The sequence below is a fragment of the Pogoniulus pusillus genome, chromosome 6 (assembly GCF_015220805.1).
Source record: "Pogoniulus pusillus isolate bPogPus1 chromosome 6, bPogPus1.pri, whole genome shotgun sequence".
In the NCBI taxonomy this organism is placed as follows: domain Eukaryota; kingdom Metazoa; phylum Chordata; class Aves; order Piciformes; family Lybiidae; genus Pogoniulus; species Pogoniulus pusillus.
The window spans coordinates 31,020,289-31,041,781 of NC_087269.1; the positions used below are offsets into that span (position 1 = coordinate 31,020,289).

The following is a 21,493-nucleotide window of genomic DNA, read 5'->3' on the forward strand; positions in this document are numbered from 1 at the left end:
CTATCAGGAGAGCTGTGCAGAGCCAACCACTGATAAGGAGATGCACATTCACAGCTTTTCATAGCAAGGCCTTCCAAAAATCCTAGAGAGATTTTGTCCTCTGTTTTGCAGCTGGCATTGGAGTGAGTCCAGAAAAGCTTTCCATCTAATGCTCTGTGTGACGTACTGAACTGTGGGCTGCTCGTCTCATATCCCTCAGACTCAGAGGTGATCTAGCAGTGCTGCACCAGCATTCTGCCTTGTTTTGTCAGTGAAGCATCATTCTCCTTCCTTTCATTCTTGAAACTGTCACAGCTCACCACCCTGCAAGACAGTAAGAAAAGAAACACTGATCTGTGATAGCAGCAAAACTAAACGCAGCACCATCAAGTAAAACAAAACCATTAAGATAACTACATCCAACTTCCATAGCTTTCTATTAAACTTATTTATTACTAGGATGTGGAAATTAAAGTAGCTATTTACAGCAGCTCTTGGTAAATGTTTCTCACATCACACTGATTTAAAAATGCACAACAAATTTAGGCATGAGATCCAGAGATGACAATCCAGACAAATTCTTTAAAATGCTCAGTAATCCTGACCTTGCTGAATCACAGAATCAACCAGGTTGGAAGAGACCTCCAAGCTCATCCAGCCCAACCTAGCACCCAGCCCTGGCCAATCAAACAGACTGTGGCACTAAGTGCCTCAGCCAGGCTCTGCTCAAACACATCCAGGGATGGTGACTCCATCACCTCCCTGGGCAGCCCATTCCAGTATCCAATGACTCTCTCAGTGAAGAATATTCCTCCTAACATCCAGCCTAGACCTCCCCCAGCACAACTTGAGACTTTGTCCTCTTGTTCTGTTGCTGCTTGCCTGGCAGAAGAGATTAACCCCCACTTGGCTACAGCCTCCCTTTAGATAGTTGTAGACAGCAATGAGGTCAGCCCTGAGCCTCCTCTTCTCCAGGCTGCACACCTCGAGCTCCCTCAGCTTCTCCTCACAGGGCTGTGCTCCAGGCCCCTCACCAGCTTCATTGCCCTTCTCTGGACACCTTCCATTATCTCAACCTCTCTCTTGAATTGAGGAGCCCAGAACTGGACACAGCACTCAAGGTGTGGCCTGACCAGTGTTGAGTACAGGGGAAGAATAATCTCCCTTGTCTTACTGGCCACACTGTTTATGAAAATCTTTCACTTTCCTGGGAACAGAGTATGATTCACAGAGCTACTTTGCAAAGCCCACACAAAAATGGGTGCTCATGAACTCTTTTTATTGCTGTGCATTTACTCTGAATGTCTTGATGCCCATAACTTGTGGAACATACCATGTACATTTTGCTGTTACAGTCATGATATCTCAGCCTTTTAATTGTAGAAAAAAAACCCACATATGCAGGTGCTGGAGCGAGCAGGTCCTTGACATTTTCTGGCACTATAATGAGAATCTGTTACACCACTCAGTATTTTCTTTCCTTTCTTTTCTCTTCCCTTCCTTTAAGCTAACATCCTTTTCCTGTGCATGAGGGAAAAGGCAGTTGACAAAAGCCAAGTTCCTGTTCACAGATAAGTTTAGAAGGCAGTGAAGCTCAGAAGTTCCTTGAATAAGCTATATTCCTACCATTTTTCCCCCCCCTCTCTGTCAGAGACATTTGAGCCCCACACAGGAACCAGATTCACATTGTTCAATAGCCACGGACGTTTCCACAGTAGCTGGGAGGGCCAAAAGCTTTTTCCGCTCTTTGTTACAGTTGTTGGTTTTTTTTCTTCCAACTTTCCAGTTAAAGAATATTGCCAAGGCATTCCTGAATTAATCCAGGCTGAGCTTCAGAAAAGAGAGCAAGAGACAGGTGTAACAGGGTGGGGGAAGAAACCCACCATGCTAGTGAAGCTTTTACTCATCGGTAATATAATTGGATTGGCAAAGCTGGTCAAAGACTCAGACCATCCTGGATATCACGATGGCTCAGTGCACGTTTCTGAGACCTCTGCATACCCCCAGAGGACTCCTGTGTCACATGAAGAAGAAAGTTCTTGGGAGGCAGGAAGGCTCAGGGAGAATATTCAAGATTATCCTTCAAGTGTGATCTCCTCACATCAGGAAGAGAGAGAGGATTTTGAAGCTGAGAGCCTGCCATCCCGAAATGGGTAAGTGCCCTTACATGTCTGTCTTGCATGTGGTGATAGTGCAATCCTGTTCGATACCATTTTATCCTGTTGATGAAGGAGCACTTGCAACAGAAGTCTCTCACCGAATTATATCTGATTTTAGGAATCAAACTACACCCCAAGAGGAGGGCTCTAAATGTTTCAACTACAGAAACAGAAAGCTGCATTGCTTGTGGAGGATAAAACCACAGATGGGGCCATCTCTCAGCTGTCTGCCTAGTCTGAAATGGCATACTGGGGTCAGGGGTCTGGACACACGTGGAAGATGTGAAGCCTGCTAGTTCTGATGTAACACCATAAACCAAAATGCTCTTTCTGGCAAAGCAGAAAGAGAGGGAGTTCATTTACTACTTTTTCTTTCATCACAAACCAATGCTGATTGTGGCAACATTTGCCCATCATCAGAATGTGCCTGGCTACAGACCTGGGCCTTGGTAATGGAGAGGAAAAGAGAATGACAGAGTGTTAGCAAAATAGAGATAGTGAGGAATAAAAAATAAGCATGACTACAGATTCAACCCCCCCAAAAGGTTTAAATGACAATGAAATACTTCTCATTGTAATTATTAACAGAGGAGTAGCCATCCTGAGTGGAAAATGCAGGTACTTCACCAGAAAGATTTCCAAACACTATGATTTTACAGGGCATGTAAGTAGGTCTCTAAATGTTTAAAACAGATGAAAACCAACCAGGACAGTGAATGAATCTTTTATAGCCCTGAAAGATGCATACTGTAGGGCCCTGTTTGGGAGAACAGTAACAGCAGCACAGCAAGTACTGTTCACAGCTCAATGCTTTAGGATGTCTTGGTACTTTTCACTTTAAATGCTTCTGAGGAAGGGAAAGAAGGAAGATGGAAACAGACTGTGAAGCCTTACTCATGTCATGCTTCCCTTTCACACAAACAGAAGCATGCAATCTTGTTTCTAATCTCATCCACAACTAAAATTAAGGCCTCCCTTCTGTGTGGGGAGTACTAAAACCCTGTTGTCATTCATACTACATCTTCCCACAAGTCTGTACCTCCCACCATTAACCCAAAGTCATCTTCTAACACCAATAAGAGTTGACTTCAAGTTTCCTGATGGGTAGTGTTTGATAATGACATGCACTGTTAACTCACCAGCATTTCAGACACTGTCAGAGGAAGGAAAACAAAGGCCAAGTGGTGGTACTCTGAACTTCTACATTCTGCTGCAAGGCAGCAATCATTAGTACTATGAAAATTCAATGATGTGAAAAGATGAATGCAGAGGTCATCAAGACACTGTAATGTCCGAGTGAGACCAGACGAGGGCCACTAAGAGGATCCAAAGGCTAGGGCTGGAACACACCTCTGATATGAGGACAGGCTGAGGGAGCTGAGGCTGTTCAGCCTGGAGAAGAGAAGACTCTGGATGGACCTTCCAGCTGCCTTCTGATACCAGAATGGATCCTACAGAAATGCTGGAGGATTTTCCATAAGGGTGTCTAGCAGAAGGACAAGGGGGAATGCTTTTAACCTGAGGGAGAGTAGGTTTAGGCTGGATCTTAGGAAGAAGTTCTTCAATGCAAAAGCAGTATGACTCTGGAACAATCTGCCCTGAGTGGTCGTGGATGCCCTCTCCCTGGAGGTGTGCAAGGCCAGGCTGGATGAAGCCTTGAGCAAACAAATCTATTTGAAAGTGTCCCTGATCAAGGTAGAGAGGTTGGAGTAAATGATCTCTAAGGTCCCTTCCAACTTAAGCCATTCTATGATTAGTGTACTGTCTTGACAGGGGTTTGTTTCTTTCTGTGGAACTCGGTTTACCAGCACCTTGTGTAATGCAGTTCAGCACCAGCTATTACTCGTCCTAATTTCTGCCCAAGAATAGGCATATTTCCTTCTTTCATAGAGATAAATACATAATAAGTCAAATCAGAACATTCTTCCCAATTACAAAGCTGCTATGCTGATGACTACAGACAATCAAAACCTAGCCTGGCAGTAGCTTTAAGATATTTGTTGTTTTGTTAGAGCCATCACATTTATAGCGCACAGAAGGCTGGGAAGCTGGTACAGTATATGGAAGAAATTTGAGGTCTTGAGAGGAAATATGCCCAGAAGTGAGGAGAGAGAGTGCAAATAAGGAAGGACAGCATGGCTCCCCTGGTAACTGCCATCCAAATTCTAAGGGGCTTGTGGCTGAAGTACCCTGAAATAGGTAGATAAGAATCAGGAATGCATCAGGAATGGTGTGGTCAGCAGAAGCAGGGAGGTCATTCTGCCCCTGTACTCTGCACTGGTTAGACCACACCTTGAGTACTGTGTTCAGTTCTGGGCCCCCCAGTTTAGAAGGGACATTGAGATGCTTGAGTGTGTCCAGAGAAGGGCGACGAGGCTGGTGAGAGGCCTTGAGCACAGCCCTATGAGGAGAGGCTGAGGGAGCTGGGATTGTTTAGCCTGGAGAAGAGGAGGCTCAGGGGTGACCTCATTGCTGTCTACAACTACCTGAGGGGTGGTTGTAGCCAGAAGGAGGTTGCTCTCTTCTCTCAGGTGGCCAGCACCAGAACGAGAGGACACAGCCTTAGGCTGTGCCAGAGGAGATTTAGGCTGGAGGTGAGGAGAAAGTTCTTCACTGAGAGAGTCATTGGACACTGGAATGGGCTGCCCGGGGAGGTGGTGGAGTCGCCGTCCCTGGAGCTGTTCAAGGCAGGATTGGACGTGGCACTTGGTGCCATGGTCTAGCCTTGAGCTCTGTGGTAAAGGGTTGGACTTGATGATCTGTGAGGTCTCTTCCAACCTTGGTGATACTGTGATACTGTGAAGAAGTTGCCACAGATTTGGTATTTCCTCCCTACAGGTCTATGATTTTTTAAAAAGTCATAGTTGTTTTCTTATTGCAGTTATTTGAATAGCTAAGACCATCATGGTTAGTATGCCCAAGGTAATTAGTCAGGATTCTCTTTCAACAAGGTCCAGTTGATTTTGAGTTGGTTTCTCTTTCAGTATGGTCTTGCTGATTGGCTACGGCTGAGTGATAAATTGGACTGGATGATCCTAGAGGTCTCTTCCAACCTGGTTGATTCTATGATTCTAAGCAATGACTTATCAGATCCCAGTCAAACGCTTGGATGTGCTACTGCACTAAGGAATTCCTCTCAGGATAACAAGATTATTCTATTAAGAGTTTTAAAATGAGAAAATCAGTAACAAATCAGTCACCTTTAGATGACTTTAAAAAGTGAGAGAAAAATGTGTGGATAATAATTCTCATTTCAACTATTCTTTAGAGGAATAACTAGGTAACAGTTTAGTATCTCAGATGTTGCTTTTATCTGAGGAAACAGGAGAAGCTCTGTATGCTCAAAGTGGACAAGTTACAGACCTATCAAAAGAGCCCAGTTTTCAAAAGGAGACTACCTGTTCTTCTCTTTCCTCTCCCCTCTTTTTCCTTTTCTCCCCAGCATTTGTGCCTTATATGAACTGATGAGTTTGACTGATGCTATTTTATCCTACACCTGAAGTAAACAGATCCATGTTTACCCAAACTTTCAGCAGAATTAAAAAGGGAAATGAAAACATATGAAAATATATGTATTGTGAAATCAATGGATTATATGAGCACCTGTTTTAGCAACGAAAGGTGAAGAGTAAAAACATTTTAAGAGTTCTTGATTTCATAAATACTCAAAATAGATAATCAACACAGATTTTTTGCTCCTCATGTCCCATATAAAACAGATGCCTCGTGCAGAGCTTCACAGGAATGTGCTGTTGTTACTTGTGGCTTTCCTTTGTGTGTATAAAAGAAGCTAAAATAAGACTTGTAAAGCTACCCAGGACATGACTAGATAGGTAGAAATTCTAGAAGTGATCCAGTAAATATTAAATAGGAGCGTGCATTAACTCTTCATTAGCTCATCACCTACTCTAATACTTACCATTAGGTGTAACCAACTCAACTGCTGTCTGATCAAATAATTTGGAAAAGGCTAATATAAGGTCAGTGAGAAAACAGCAATTGTCAGGAGAGTAGTGTATGTGGATGACACACTTGATACCTTGTGAAAACTTCTTGTAAACTAACAAGCCACCTTGGAGATTTTTCTTCCTTTTCTTAGAGTCACTTCCACCAAATACTTGGTAATGACATATGCCTGAGCAAAGCACAGTGCTGAGCTGACCTCAGAGCAGCTGAAGGAAAGGGCTACACACCTATACAGCTACATGCCTTTCCTTATGGCTGTACAGTTCTGACCTGGGCAGACAGAACTGGACACACATGCCCTTCTCCACATGGCTGGATGGGGACTAGGAATATGGTGACCCAGTCTTTGAGAGGAAAGGTTCCCTGGCCCCAGGAAGAGCACATAATCTTTTCCATAACCTTGCCATGAACTTATCTCTGTTGATCAGAGATCCGTGGAAAGACATCTATTGCAATTACTCTCAGAGGGGCTTGCTTTCTCTCTCTCTAAACACAGGTTATTTCTCAGACGAAGCAATGCACTGAAGTGCAATTAGAGAGCTGCAGATCAGCACTGAGCAGAACTGGGATGAGAGGCCTTTAGTCCATGTGCCTACAACACCCAGAACAGTCACACTGACAACTTGGATTTCATGTACTTGGTGTTCATATTCCAATTAAAGAAGAAAACAGAAAAGTGCAATTAAAATGTGCACTTCCATCACATGCTGGCTCTGACACCGAAGCCCAAAGCTGCCTGCACTCTCACTTGGTCTGATCTGCCTGCCAAGTAACACTGTAAACCAGATCACTTAAGCACTGCAGGTTAAAAATAATCTTTGGAAAAGACAGAAGTTATTTTTAACTTTGCCTCTCAGTAATTCAGCTGACAGTTGGTCCCCAAATAGATGGCTCACCCAGAAAGGGAGAACTGGACTGAGGTGATGAAATGGGAAGGAGCAGAGGGAAACAGCAATGGGAAACAGCTGGTTTCCCCACCCATGACAAAGTCTCTCAGAACTTCTCTCTTTCCAAAAGGGTCATCGCTGCCAAGCATCTCCTGGCTTGGATTGCTTATATTTCTTTCTCTTTAACCTATAAACACACACTCAGTCTGTCACCTGTCTGCATTTTTCTTACAGTTACAGCACATGTGTAAGAAACTGAAGAAGCAATCCCCCCCAAACCCTCCAATCCACCACCCTGCCTATAAATAGGAAAGGCAAAAATCTTTAGCATAAGTAAACCCTTAATTGCATTAACACATTTTGAGGCTTGGACACATGACTGTGTGAATTCACCCTTGATTAGAGGAAAGCCTCCCAGTAGCAGGCAGGTGTGTTGTTATCAGGGTGACACACATTCTCCTTCCTCTAATTCATCATAGAAACAGCCACACAGAAGCAGACCTCTTTTGTGATTACCCAGGGTGTCAAAAAAGAGAGTAGCTAATTCTTGAGTGAAGACAAGCAGAGAAAATCCAAATCAGTCTGATTCTGAAGTCAGAACAAGGCTCCATCTTAACAGCTTTTTTTCCTTATTTTGGTCTACTTTCACAGGAAATATCCATTGATTTAATCAAGACCTGTTTCAAGCTGACTCATCCAAACAGGGGCTTTCTTAGGAAGACAGATTTATTCTTACAGGATACTGAAATTTCCCAGTAATGGGGCATAAAACAGGTTTGGGTGAAGTGCAGTTAGCTGAACTATACAGCCTGACATCCTGCAGACTAGTGGTATGGCCATGGAGTGGTCAACAATAGCTTTTGCAGTGCCCAGTTCACTGAGAGAAGCAATCTCTTATCAAAGGTAGGCACTTGCCTCCTGTCAGAACTTTATGAAGTGCTCCAATACTCAGCTCCTGCTGAGCTGCACAGCTGCAAGTGGAATGGCTCCATTGCCATGTTTGGTGCAGATGACACAGCTTCATTGCATACAACATAGGAGTTATCATACAATCAACCAGGTTGGATGAGACCCCCAAGCAATCCAGTCCAACCTAGCACCCAGCTCTGGCCAATCAACTAGACCACTCAGTGCCTCATCCAGTCTTAACACCTCCAGGGACAGCAACTCTACCACCTCTCTGGGCAGCCCATTCCAACGGCAAATCACTCTCTGCCCAAAGGATTGTTCTGCTTCTCATCTCATTAGTGCAAGCTGCAACAATTCATTCTTTCAGCAAGGGATCTCTTGTTTCAGCATAGCTACAGCACCACTTCCAAGTGGATCTGAGGAGTTCCTAACTTGTGCGCAGCAACAGCCTGTAAATGAGTGATTTGTGTCCAGCCCTCAACAAAACTATGCTGATGGCCAAAACATGACCAGGGCAAACCTTGGTGCACATTGACTGCACCTCCAAGCCATGCTGTCTGGGAAGCTTGTCTTCCCATGCATGTTTGAATCACTGGCATGAGCACAGCTGTAGTAGCTGGTCACTGCCTGCAATTTCTGCTTCAAGATAAGGTCTGACAAAGGAGTAAGTATGTTATGCTCAGAAATATTTTTATTCTGAAGGATAAGCTGCCCTCTGAATGGGCTGTAAAACTTCTGCTGTGAGGAGAACAACATAAATCAGGTAAGATTTGAGGAAAAACCTCTTGAAGCAGCTTGTACACCATTTGGATCTGGCTCAAACCCAGAAGCCAGATCGAATTTTCCTCAGAAAGCCATCACTGCACTAAGGTTTTATGGTGTGCTGCAGGACAAGTCCCAGGTAATAACAGCCCAACTGGCACTACTGCTGGAATAGAAGTGGCATTCAAGCAGGATTATTCAGAGTTCTGGAAGACTTCCCGCACTGTATAGAAACTCACATGTTTGAAACGACCACTGCCACCGTTTTCAGCCCAGCTTGCCAAGGTACACTGCAAATCAAGCAGTTTGGCTGAATGGCAATGAAAACCAGGGTGGCTCGTGGGATGAGTCACAAAAAGATCCCAGACCCTGCCTGAGAGGGAGCTCTAGTCATCCAAAGGGAAGGATTCTGCTGTTTCTAACACAGGACTGCTGGCTGCTCAGGAAGAGCTGGAGAATTCACTGACTGACCACTAATGACCACTCACTGTTTGATAATTAAAACCCCAAGGGCATACCATGTTCCCTTGGAGGACCAGTGCCTTTTGCAAACAGCTGAACACTTTCTGCATTCCTTAACACATAAAAAGCTGTGCCTGATGTTCAGTGTGAATGTGGTATTTTACCTGTGCTTTATGCAGGCTGATTTTCTTGTTAATGAGAATACTGCACTAAGAGAAAATCATAGAATCATAGAGTAAACCAGGTTGGAAGAGACCTCCAAGATCATCCAGTCAACCAGACCATGGCACTAAGTGCCTCAGCCAGGCTTTGCTTCAACACCTCCAGGCACAGTGACTCCACCACCTCCCTGGGCAGCCCATTCCAATGCCAATCACTCTCTCTGCCAACAACTTCCTCCTAACATCCAGCCTACACCTCCCCTGGCACAACTTCAGACTCTGTCCCCTTGTTCTATTGCTGCTTGTCTGGCAGAAGAGACCAACCCCACCTGGCTACAGCCTCCCTTCAGGGAGTTGTAGACAGTAATAAGATCACCCCTGAGCCTCCTCTTCTCTAGGCTGCACACCCCCAGCTCCCTCAGCCTCTCCTCACAGGGCTGTGCTCCAGGCCTCTCACCAGCTTCGTTGCCCTCCTCTGGACACGTTCCAGTACCTCAACATCTCTCTTGAATTGAGGAGCCCAGAACTGGACACAGCACTCAAGGTGTGGCCTGAGCAGTGCTGAGTACAGGGGAAGAATAACCTCCCTTGTCCTACTGGCCACACTTCCTGAGCCAGGCCAGGATGCCATTGGCTCTCTTGTCCACCTGGGCACACTGCTGCCTCATCTTCAGCTACTATCTACCAGCACCCTCAGGTCCCTTTATGTCTGGCTGCTCTCCAGCCACTTTGTCCCCAGCCTGTAGTGCTGCTTGGGGTTGTTGTGGCCAAAGGGCAGAACCCTGCACTTGGCCTTGTTAAATCTCATCCCATTGGCCTCTGCACACCTATCCAGCCTGGCAAGGTCCCTCTGCAAGGCTCTCCTACCTTCCAACAGATCCACACCTGCACCTAGCTTGGTGTCATCTGCAAAAGTACTGATGCTGGACTCAATGCCCTCATCCAGATCATCAATAAAGATATTGAACAGGACTGGGCCCAGCACTGATCCTTGGGGAATACCACTAGTGACTGGCTGCCAACTGGATGTGGCACCATTCACCACCACTCTCTGGGCTCTGCCATCCAGCCAGTTCTTGACCCAGCACAGAGTGAATCTGTCCAAGCCATGAGCTGCCAGCTTGGCTAGAAGCTTGTTAACAGCAGACAGTGTCAAAGGCTTTGCTGAAGTCCACGTAGACTGCATCCACAGCCTGCCCCACATTCACCAGGTGGGTAACCTGATCATAAAAGGAGATCAGGTTGGTGAGACAGGACCTGCCCTTCCTAAACCCATGCTGAAGCTTTGGCTCAGGCGAAAATTTCACTGATCTAGGAAATGTCCTAAACTATGCATTGCAGTGTGTCAGTCATGAGAACACATCATGATGTAAGAACCTCACTGATCTGGGGGGCATTTACTCTCACTCACTGTCCTGCTGTAGTTGTTGGTATAGCAATCTGTGAAAAAGAGACTGTGTTAATCTGAGCAGAGTGACAATTAGCACAGATCAGCCATCTCACTTTACCTCCTGCTTCTGTGTGTTTTATATTGTTTGGTGTGACATAAAGTGCCCCAGACAAATCCTAGAATCAGAGATAGAACTGTCTGCATTTTGCTATATTTCAACTAAAACAGAAAATTATGCAACATAAAAGCAATCCCAAGCTTTGGTTTAGGATCAGTTTTTAGTTTGAAGACCTTAAAAGTTCAGGACAGCCTACATTTGCTGAATCTCATTTGAATACAGAATGCTTTGTCATCAGATGTGTTTAATCTCAGACAGAAGCATGTACTTGTCTCAAAATTACACAAAGTGCATAGCTGCATGTGAAGACTCCTCTCAGTAAGGAGGTCAGAACAAAGCCTAGGAAAAGCCCCACCTAGTCTAGCAAAGAAAATTATTCAGATTTAATTTTTCCTGGTTTAAAAAGGGTTACTTTTCTTGGAATGTAAAACAGGAAAAGCAACTGAACAAATGAAACATCTGTAGCCCTGAATTTGCCAGGGTTCCCTCAAGCATTGCTCCAACTTGCAGTATTGTGATAAACTTTACCATTCACCAGACTGGAGAGAAAGCTCTTCTTGTCTGCTCTCATGAGCAACTTCTTTCTACTTCTCTTTCTCCTTGGCAGAAGAAGCTTGAGTCAAAAGGAAACTGTATTCAAGAGAATAAAAGCAGAAGGCGTTAAGCTGGTTATATATTCAGTGAATGAAACGACACAAGTACAAAGAGAGGGGGAAAAAATGCAGAAGCAGAACACAAAGCTGCTGTGTTCCAGAAACCAGCTGAATACAGAAAGTGCTATTTGTAAAAGAGCAGCTTTTAGAAACTGCATAGCCTGATTCACAACCCACTGATGCCACCAGAACTCCTGCTTGCCTCACTGAACTTTAGAGCAAGCCTTTCTCAGTCTTTTAACATCGTTCCACTTAAAGAATGACATACTTTCCCTCAAAGTTAATACAGTTAAGGAGTACTTTTAGTCACAGAGAGCAAGGTTTCCTTAAAGGAAATATTTGATAAAATACAAGTTAAATATTTGGGCACACATCTCTATTGCATCGCATCCCAGATGGGAGAGATAGCCCTTATTTAATTACTTCACAAAGGAATACATTTTTATAAGCTGAATGGAACTTGAAAACATTGTGTGATTAAACCCAAAACATAGTATTATATAGACCTTCTGCTCCATAAAAAGCTATGAATATCAGGTGAGAGAGAGATGGTGAACAGACACTAAAGAAGAATGAATACAAAGAGATGTGACTGTCACTAAAGGAAGTTTTTATTGATGGTCTGTCTGACTCCTCTTTTTTTCCCAGCTATTCATTCTACATAATGCTAACAACTGTTCAAAGAAGGCATCGAGTTGAGATCAACTATTAGTCAGTTAATTTATGATACAACATATCCCCTTTCTGTAAATGGAAAGTGCATCAGATCACTCCACTCCACTAACAGTCTTTGGAAAGAAAAGGTTTTATTTTCTATTAAGTGTATGTGTACGCTCACATGTGCAGTAGAGCACAAGTCCTCACAGCCACACAGTGCTGTTCTTCCTCATGCACATGTTGATGCATGTAAACATTTGGTTTAGATTTGTATGGCTTATATGACTCACAGGACCTGCATGGGAGCTGAGTATGCCGGGAAAAACAAATCAGTCCAGATGATGATTCACAGGGTGTGTCTTGTTTTCGTTAGGAAAGAACAAATCACTAAAGCCAAAGAATCCTAGTTTTAAAGGAGTTTTCCACATTGAATGCAGATATCTGCCTGGATCTGGCAGACCTAAGATACTGTACCTAGCAATGGTGCCAGCAGCAATGCCTGGTCACTTTATATCTCCAGAGGATTTGAAAGGGAAAAGCCATTCCAAGCTATGGCTTGCTGTGCACGTGAGAAAGAAAAGCCTAAATAGAAGTACAAATCGAGTCTCTGTTTCAGAGTTACTCATCTGACACCAACCACTGAAAAGCAATACAGCCTTAACAAACCCTGGTGGGCTTCTGTGCATCTCAGAAGCAGATATCAGCTGGAGCATACCTGCTCCTGTTAGCTTTGGATCGCCTAGTGACACAAGCAGAACATTTCATTCTCAAGGAGTAATAATTTAACAAAAACTAGAGGATTTATTTTCTGGTTCTGTCCTTTAAGAGAGACAGCTACCACTGATAATTGGCATGAAAATTCCCCATCCCCTCACTTGCAAGGGCCTTAAAACTACAAATCTTCCAAAGAGTCATTTTGGCTTGAAAGCATAACAAAGGCTGTAGCAGCCTGCTTTCCTGTCCAGCTTTCCCAGCACTGCAGACTTTGCCAGATTCATCTCTCAGAAGCAAGGGCAGGAAGAATTTTGCTTGCATGAGTGCTCACTGAAATTGCAATCACATTTTCCCTAAGAAACAGGGGAGAAAAAAAAAGCTATGTCCCAGCAAGCCTAATGAAGTGTTCCCAGCAAGCCCAGACTGTCTGCCCTTTCCTCCTCATGTTTCCCAGCTTCCTTGCAGCTTCCTCCTCCTCTCCTGGCTGCCCAGCCACTGTGACCACAGCTTCGGCTTTTGTGCAGGACTCAGTTCCCCATTGTTTCTGCAACTCTCTGAGGGGCAAACTTTTCCCATATATGCTGATTATTGGAGAGTTGGTTCCTGTGTTCCCATTTAAAAAAAAGCTGCTTAAAGTTCAGCTGCTCTTTATCAGACACAGCTCCCTCCCCCACACAATGCTCTACTCCATTATAACACAAGCTCCAAGTCACGGAGTACTTAGACTCCTGATGCCACCAAATACTCCAACTGATACTACCTGATCAGCACTGCAAAAGGTTTAATATTGCTTTTGTTCAGAGCAACTACTGTTGATTTCTTACAGGGAAGGAAATTACTGGCATGCATAGCTGCATATAATATGATTTCTAATGTTTCTGCAGACTTCTTTAAGCACATATGATGCATATACTGACAGCAGCAATCTCTAAGGCTCTTAGTAATGGCTGCAAAGATCCACCGATGCTGTTCTGTGAGCAGTAGAACTGCAGACCCCTAGGGATTGCAGAGCAGGAAGAGTTCAAATCATGTGAATATAGCATCTGCTCGCTCATCAGATTTACTCCTGGGCATTCAAACTTTTCAGGGACAAATTTTCCACGTGCTGGATTGCCAGCAGCAGGATCAGGAAGAACAATGTTTGTAAATAAACACATAATAATCAGGTTTTGTCATCATGAATATACCTGCCACATGGACATCCAACCTAAGTGTAGCTTGTTTTTAGTGAGATTCAAGTGGTCTTCAGCCAAGACAGCTAATTTCTTGACTACTAGAGTACTGTTTCCTCTACAGGTGCCTTACCATGAGGGAGTGATGAAGGCCTCAAACCCACTTTGCAACAGATTTCAAGCCAGTCTTCCCATCTGGAAAATGAGACTGGGATTGAGTCTGGTGTTTTGGTTCAGAATAGTCAATAGCTCCAACCCAATGGGCACTGAGGGATGTTTGGATGAGATGTAGGTTCTGCTGCAAAGGGAAAAGCTGGATTTCACAGGTCACTGGGAAAAGAGGAGCACTTTGCAACCTGCCTGATGCCCAAGCAGCACAGCCTAGGGAAGGCTATAGCTTCCAAGCCTAAACCACAGAGGCTGAGCTGCCACTTGGTATGCTGCTCTAAGGTCCTCATCCCTAAAAAATGTATCACCATTTGAAGAGCAGAACCAAATCCAATCCCTGCTTCTCTTTCTCAGGACAAGAACCAGTCAGGTTAGGTATTATCCTAGCAGCCTGTCTGGACCCATCTACACAGAGATGCTGGAAAGTTAAGATGCATTAGCTGTAGCAGTGAGGGTGGTATATATCTTCTCATTTCTCTCTCCCTACTGCTCAAGACCACTTTTCCCCTAAGAATTGGGATTAAAATGTTTTAACATCAATATGTTAAGTGATACTGTTGCAACATGTTCCCACTGCGCCAGAAATAACCATTGTAGGTGCCCTCCTACAATGGGCAGGACACAGAGTCAAACTGGAATGAAACACAAAGCCCCAGACTGTCTTTAAGGCAGGCTGCCTGTAAAATGCAATTGCTGGTTCAGTCACTGGAGAGTTAAAAGTCTAGCTGACTGGACAGGGCTGGGTGCTAGGTTGGATTGGATGATCTTGGAGGTCTCTTCCAACCTGTTTGATTCTATGATTCTAAGAGACCCTTTGTGTCCCTATAGCTTCTTAATTCTAAAAAAACCCTGTCACATCTCTTTTCTGTTCATTACTCTCCACAGAGAACGGCAGGATCCCTTGGTGTTTAACTGGTGAACTTCTGTAAACGCAGTCCCTGAAATGAAGTGCTGCACAGTGTGCCTGTTTCAGACTAACTGAAATATTTTACTGAAATTAAATCCTTAGCTGTGAGAAGAAAGAAAAAAACCCAACGTGTGCCCTATATCACTCATTCTTCTGCAGAGAAACGCAACAAGTCAAAAGATAGCTAAGATGGGCACTTCACACATACACACTGCTCCACTCTTGCTTCAGGCTGTGCCTTCCTTCTGGCGGTCTGGTCTCTGGCTGACTCTGCCTATAGCTCTCTAATTCACCTAACCCCTTTTTCCTCTAGCCTCCTTGTCATCACTTTTTTGATGTCTCCCCTCAGATCTCCAGCTTTATCAAGTGAGATATGTGTAGGTTGATCTGTTTTTTTTCTGAAGGGAGGGAAAGAAGGAGGGGATGGGGGTTGGGGTCAGGAGCCCTCCTGGAGACTCTCATTGTTTCTGGGAGGGTTAAGTGTTTCTGTGTTACATTTAATTAGTATATAACTCTATATATATTTGTGTATATATGCCTGTATGTATTGTGCTAAGCTGTAAACACAGCTTCATTCTTTAGTTTCCAGTTCATCTGAGTCTAGTCTGGGCAATTTCATAAGAGTGGGGGGTGGGTAATACCCAAACCATCACACATAGGTTGTGAATAATAATTGCAATTACTATTTCATCACATGCCAATAGTATTAAAAAAAAATAATTTCCCATTCTAGTTATTACTCCTCAACTTCTTGTCACTTCTGATCTTGGATTTTAACCATCAAATTTCAACTAGCATTACACTTCTACATCTTGATATTAAACTCTTGAAAAGAAAGATGCTGATCTACACTCTGTGATTAACAGATATCTATATAACTCTGGCTTAGAAAATTTAACAGCTTAGTAAAATTCTTTTGTCCATGGCCAGTTGTGTAAAACTAAACCCCAAGAAAACAACTCTCCTTCTTACAATATTATGTTCCTGGAGATGACTGTAGAAATCATTTTAAAGGTAGTCTAAATAACAAAATCTGATCAGTTACTATGTTATCTTGAAGAAGTATTGTTTAGGAAGATATTGCTTATTAATGGAGTTTAGGACAGGTTAAGTTTTCAAAAGCAGTCTGCCTCAACCTGATGAGTCAGTCATTAAGCATCTGAAATGGCAACACGCCAAGACCATCTGGCATTTAAAGTGATATTAACCTGCAGGTTATCATGGGTTGGACATTTCTCCTACTAAATGAATGGACCAGAAATGGAAATAATGCATCAGCGTTCAGACAATTGACCTTTTTGTAACCAGCTCAGATAAGCATCCTGAATGAAAACAAATGAACTGGGAGTGGAGGGAGAAGTCTGTGAGCATTTTCCACTTTCCTCACCATATAGCCAGGAAAAAGGAAAAAAAAGGGAAAAAATATAAGGCCCTTCTGCATTTCACTTTGGCACTGTTACAAGCAAAGACTTAAAGAGACTTACTTAAAATTCCTTTCCCATGTCTGTCTTCCACTAGAAACTGGTGTCCCTTCACGCTCTCCCGGATGGTAACATACATAGAAGCCTGCATGAAGGAGAAGTACATTGTAAACTCCCAACAGCCCTGCCTAAATGGAGCACCAGACTGTCAGAAGATCATGTAAGTATCCTAAATAAAAGCACTGAAGAACAGAGAATTTTCTCTAAAGTATTTAAAAGATACTTTCAAAAGTATTTAATGATGCGTTTTTAAAAAGCAAAGCATCAATTCAGTTTAATACCAAAGTAGAACAACTGCTTTTCCAAGCCATCAAGCACAGGGTTACAAGGTGAGTCAGTGATTTTCCAGATATTCACATGTTTATTCAGAAAAAAAATAGCAGACCATACCTTTTCCATGAATTTCAGGTCATGACATACACATAACTCAAAAAAACCTCTGCCTGTGGCCATCAGTGAAATCAGTTACATGGCAGAGATGTGCAATTGCTCAAGTGCTTACTCTTCTTCCAAGACTGGCTTCCCAAAGAGTACTAGAGACAGTCAATAAAATACCTTAAGGCACCAGGACTAATAATAGATTTTTAAATCTGGGAGACATTGACTCACAACACACTTACAAAGTGAAATAATACTCACCTACAGGTTTCCACATCTATGTAGTTACTTAACTGCAAAAATGCTTCTGTTAATTGTTTTTTCTTACTGTGGACAACAACAAAGTTTCATGTTTACTTCTAAGGAAGTTTTTTATGATTTTTTATCTTCACTAGTACCAATGACACTTAAAAATACTTGTTCAAAAACACAGCTTTCTCCACAACTCATCAGAATATTACAGAAGTTTAGGCTTAATCTAAACTTGATTGCAAAGGACTCTATTACAATAAGTATTGCAGGTGGTTTTCTGTTACACAGATTTGCCACCTGTGACATTTCTCAACCATGTGTCAGATCAGTGCCAACATGTTTGGGAAAAAAAAATCTCTACTGAAGAACAGTAAAGTATAAGGCAGGCCTCTGAAGTCCTGCTCAGAATAGTAGCTATACAATCAACCAGGTTGGAAGAGACCTCCAAGATCATCCAGTCCAGCCTAGCACCCAGCCCTGTCCAATCAGCTAGACCATGGCACTAAGTGCCTCAGCCAGGCTGAACACCTCCAGGGACTGTGACTCCAGCACCTCCCTGGGCAGCCCATTCCAATGGTAAATCACTCTCTCTGTCAAGAACTTCCTCCTAACAGTTCTGTCTGCTTCTAAGAATGTGCACATACTTCTTGTAGGCAGCAATACTGAAAAGCAATTTTATGTAGGGGAAAAAAAATCTGTGGACCGCTCAAATATTTTACTAAGGAGCAGTGATACAGTTTATGACAAAATTCTTAACTGCATCTGGCTGTGATGGTTTGGGTGTTATCTGCCCTCACACACTTTGGAAAATCACCCAGACTAGACTCAGCCAGCTCTGGAAATTGAATGAAGCTTTATATTTACAGCTTAGCACAGTATACAAGCAGATATTTACAACATATACTGAAATATACAAGTTAAAAAGGTAATACAGAAACACAACAGCCCTCCCAGAAACCTGAGTCCCCAGGAGGGGCTCACAATCACCCTTCTACCTTCCTCCCACCCTTTTACCTTACCCAAGACTTTGCCTTATGCTCAAGGTAGCTTGGAGGGTCAGCCAGAGGGGTTAGAAAGCAGATGGATTAGTCACACCGATGGTAGGTTAGGTTAGAGAGAGAAATTTAGCCCAAAGCCCAGGAAGAGAGTGACTCTGTTATCTATGTTTGTGTTCTCATTCTTATACATCTCAGCAACCCTATGAGTGAAGTAGACATCACCACTGTTTCTTTTTCACAGCCTATAATCTAATTCTTCTCACCAAAACATTCTAGCTAGGCTCAAACTAGCACACTGGCATTAGTCACCTAGGACATGCTTGGCACTGAACTGCTGTGAGTCAGTGAATCCTCACTGAGAGACAGCAGCTGACAATAACTTGCAATCTAATGCCCAGACACTTATTCCCTAGGTACAGGACAGCTCTGAAGCCAGTCTATCAAGTGAAACAGAAGGTTTTGAAGTCTTTGCAGTGGAAATGCTGTCCTGGATTTATTGGCAAAGACTGTAAACAGCATGGTAAGGAAAGCTAATGAACAAGCATGAGAACTAATGCCAGCCATGGTGGCAATAAATAGGTTTGCATATTTCTTTTACTTTTTGAGAATCAGTGTGTTACTCTCTTTGGTGTTCTATGTCCCAAATCACTGGAACCTTGAAACAAGTAGTTGTAATTAGCTGCAATTAGTAAGTGATAGAGTTAGGTGCTTATTCTTCTGCTAATAGCACCTTTCTAATCTTTACAGAAGCAGAAAGGTATTAATTTGCCAGGTTGGACCTGTCAGAGGTACAAGTTCATCTAGAAATGCCCATTTCCAGGTAGAAAGTGGTGACATTAGACAGCAACATTAGCATGTGAAATGTCCCTATGGTCAGCTGACAAGATGAAGCCATCTGACTACAGAAATCTCAATGCATCCAAATCCGAACACAATAGGCAGTTTCACTCTCCAGCCTGCAGCCTGCCTCATGTCTGCTCGCCCTGGCCACAGGGATATTGGCTCCTAGAGCAGGGAGCAGCTTTACAATGCAAACCACAGCCCAGGCTGTTACTTCCATGGAAGCTCTTGGAATAGCCTTTGCCTTACAATGAGCAAAAATAACTCTGCGTTGTTTAATAACGGTCTGCAAAGCTGCTAAGTAAGAGAGAGGGGAGAGTGTGGTTTAAAAGATGGAGTGCTTCATGGCATGGGCAGGATCTAGCAAATGATACTCCAAAAGCAGATAGACGATTTAAAGAGATAAAAGGTAGTTCCCTCCAGTAATTAAGGCAATTATAACAGGCAAACATCTGCATGTAGCTGCTCCTGCATCTAAACGTTTTCATTCATGTATTATGTCTCAATTGCAGATCCCAATTTTATTCTGGTGCCAGAAAACCAAACTGAAGGACAAGAAGATCTCTCAAACCAGAGTATGTGCTTAAAGTTATCTGGCTTGATAATCTTTTACTTTTCAGTCACTGATCAGAAAAAAACCCTTCAAACCAAGATGTCTTTTTTTTAGCTGTAATTTAACATGGTAAGCTATGGATAGTATCTCAAGTGAAGGCATCATTTGGAAAAGCTTTGACAAAATGCATTTATTGGCATAAATGAGAACTTTTGCTATAAAACGAGATGAATGATCTAGACAAAGCAAGTTTTATGCTAGCTTTATGATAGCTAAGGAGAATGCCAGCCAGAAGAGAGCATTAAACCTTTTGGTGTCACGGATGTTTTTGCTCCTTGATCTGGTAAGTGGATTCACAGGAAAGCAGCACACCATGCCTAGATGCCTACCAGAAAAACAATCTATTAGAAATGCTATTCAAGAGAAGGTAACACAGCAGCTTTGAGATTATTTTATGAGGTAGTGTAGATTTATAATCTGATTTAGCAATCTAAGTATCCAAGGGCCTTTCCTCAGCCCGTGGGAAGTGGTGTGTCTTGCAGTTCTATTAAGTATTTTCTAGCAATTGGCTTCAGGGAAGTATTGTAGCTCTGAAAGAGTCATCTTTACACGGTGCTCTCAGCACTGAATGCCCAAGCAGTTGGTTTACGTGAGTTTATAAAACAATAAAGGTCAAAGGCAACCCTGAAGGGTAAAGGGTCCCCAGGACAGCTCAGTTCTGCAATACTCATAGTACACTTTGAAATCTACAGCTCAAACGAACAATTGTTTTTCCAGAATAATAGCAATTAAAGGGCCCCTCAGTAGTCAGCAATGGCATTGAAACAACCTATGCTTCTCATTCCTTAGTGCAGGGGTCCTCAAATTACGCCCCCCCAGGGTCCTCAATCCGGCCCGCCAGTATTTACAGAACCCCCTTGCCAGGGGTTGGGGGGAAACCAAGCAGCCACTTCCTGTCACTTAATCCCCAAGCACCCGCTGGGACTGGGCTGGAACCAAACTATAGTCCAGTCCCTGACACTATTGGGCTGGAACCAAACTATAATCCAGCCCCTGACGCTACTGGGCTGGAACCGAACTATAGTCCAGTCTCTGACACTACTGGGCTGGAACCAAACTATAGTCCAGTCCGTGACACTACTGGGCTGGAACCAAACTATAGTCCATCCCCTGACACTACTGGGCTGGAACCAAACTATAGTCCATCCCCTGACACTACTGGGCTGGAACCAAACTATAGTCCAGCCCCCGACACTACTGGGCTGGAACCAAACTATAGTCCAGCCCCCAACAGTGTCTGAGGGACAGTGACCAGCCCCCTGTTTAAAAAGTTTGAGGACCCCTGCCTTAGTGGAATGCCTCAATTTCTCTTTCATCTTCTCCTTCTATTCTGGGTAGCCAGACCTTGCTGTACTTTCAGTCAATGGCTTGAAATGTGCTTCTAATCCAGACCATTTTTATGGTGTGGGGAGATTTTAAGTGAAAAGCAATTTCCTGCCATCGTGGCTGGTGTGCCTGCAGTTTTTCTGATAGTTAAATATTTGGGGGTTTCATGCCTGTTGAAAAAAAAAGTTTGCAAATGAAACTGTGAGTTCAGGTGCTAGAAATCAACAGCCATCCCTCCCCTAAAAGTCAGAGCAAAAAGTACACAGGTGTTCTCAGAAGTCTTGTAGGAATACCTGTCACCTGGTCTCTGCACTCTGTTGCATGACTTTGTTTTTTTAATCTTGTGATTAGTGTCAACATCAGTGGATTCAAGAGAAATGTTGGAAGTCATTCAAAATCATGAGGCTTTACTGGATGATCTTCAAAGTGATATTCATCAAGCAGTCAGCAACTTAGGTGACTTACAGAGAATAATTGAAAACAACGGTACAAGCATGGTGTTAGAAGTGAACCAGAGCAATTCAGGTGAGAGGTGTGACAC

General features: G+C 43.3%; 1 protein-coding gene and 1 long non-coding RNA gene across 2 annotated transcripts in view; one reads left to right on the plus strand and one right to left on the minus strand.

Moving 5' to 3' along the window:
• Nucleotides 1–16,692, minus strand: LOC135176239 (uncharacterized). Its single transcript, XR_010302575.1, has 3 exons — nucleotides 16,549–16,692; nucleotides 11,322–11,423; nucleotides 1–303 (listed from the first exon to the last, which is right to left on the minus strand). It is a non-coding gene; the product is annotated as an uncharacterized LOC135176239 (long non-coding RNA).
• Nucleotides 1,864–21,493, plus strand: part of MMRN2 (multimerin 2) — a 26,741-nt gene continuing 7,111 nt past the window's right edge. Inside the window, exons 1-5 of the mRNA XM_064145108.1 lie at nucleotides 1,864–2,132; nucleotides 16,583–16,705; nucleotides 18,587–18,693; nucleotides 19,526–19,588; nucleotides 21,304–21,477. Coding sequence (XP_064001178.1) covers nucleotides 1,864–2,132; nucleotides 16,583–16,705; nucleotides 18,587–18,693; nucleotides 19,526–19,588; nucleotides 21,304–21,477 — 736 coding nt within the window. The remainder of the gene's footprint in view (nucleotides 2,133–16,582; nucleotides 16,706–18,586; nucleotides 18,694–19,525; nucleotides 19,589–21,303; nucleotides 21,478–21,493) is intronic.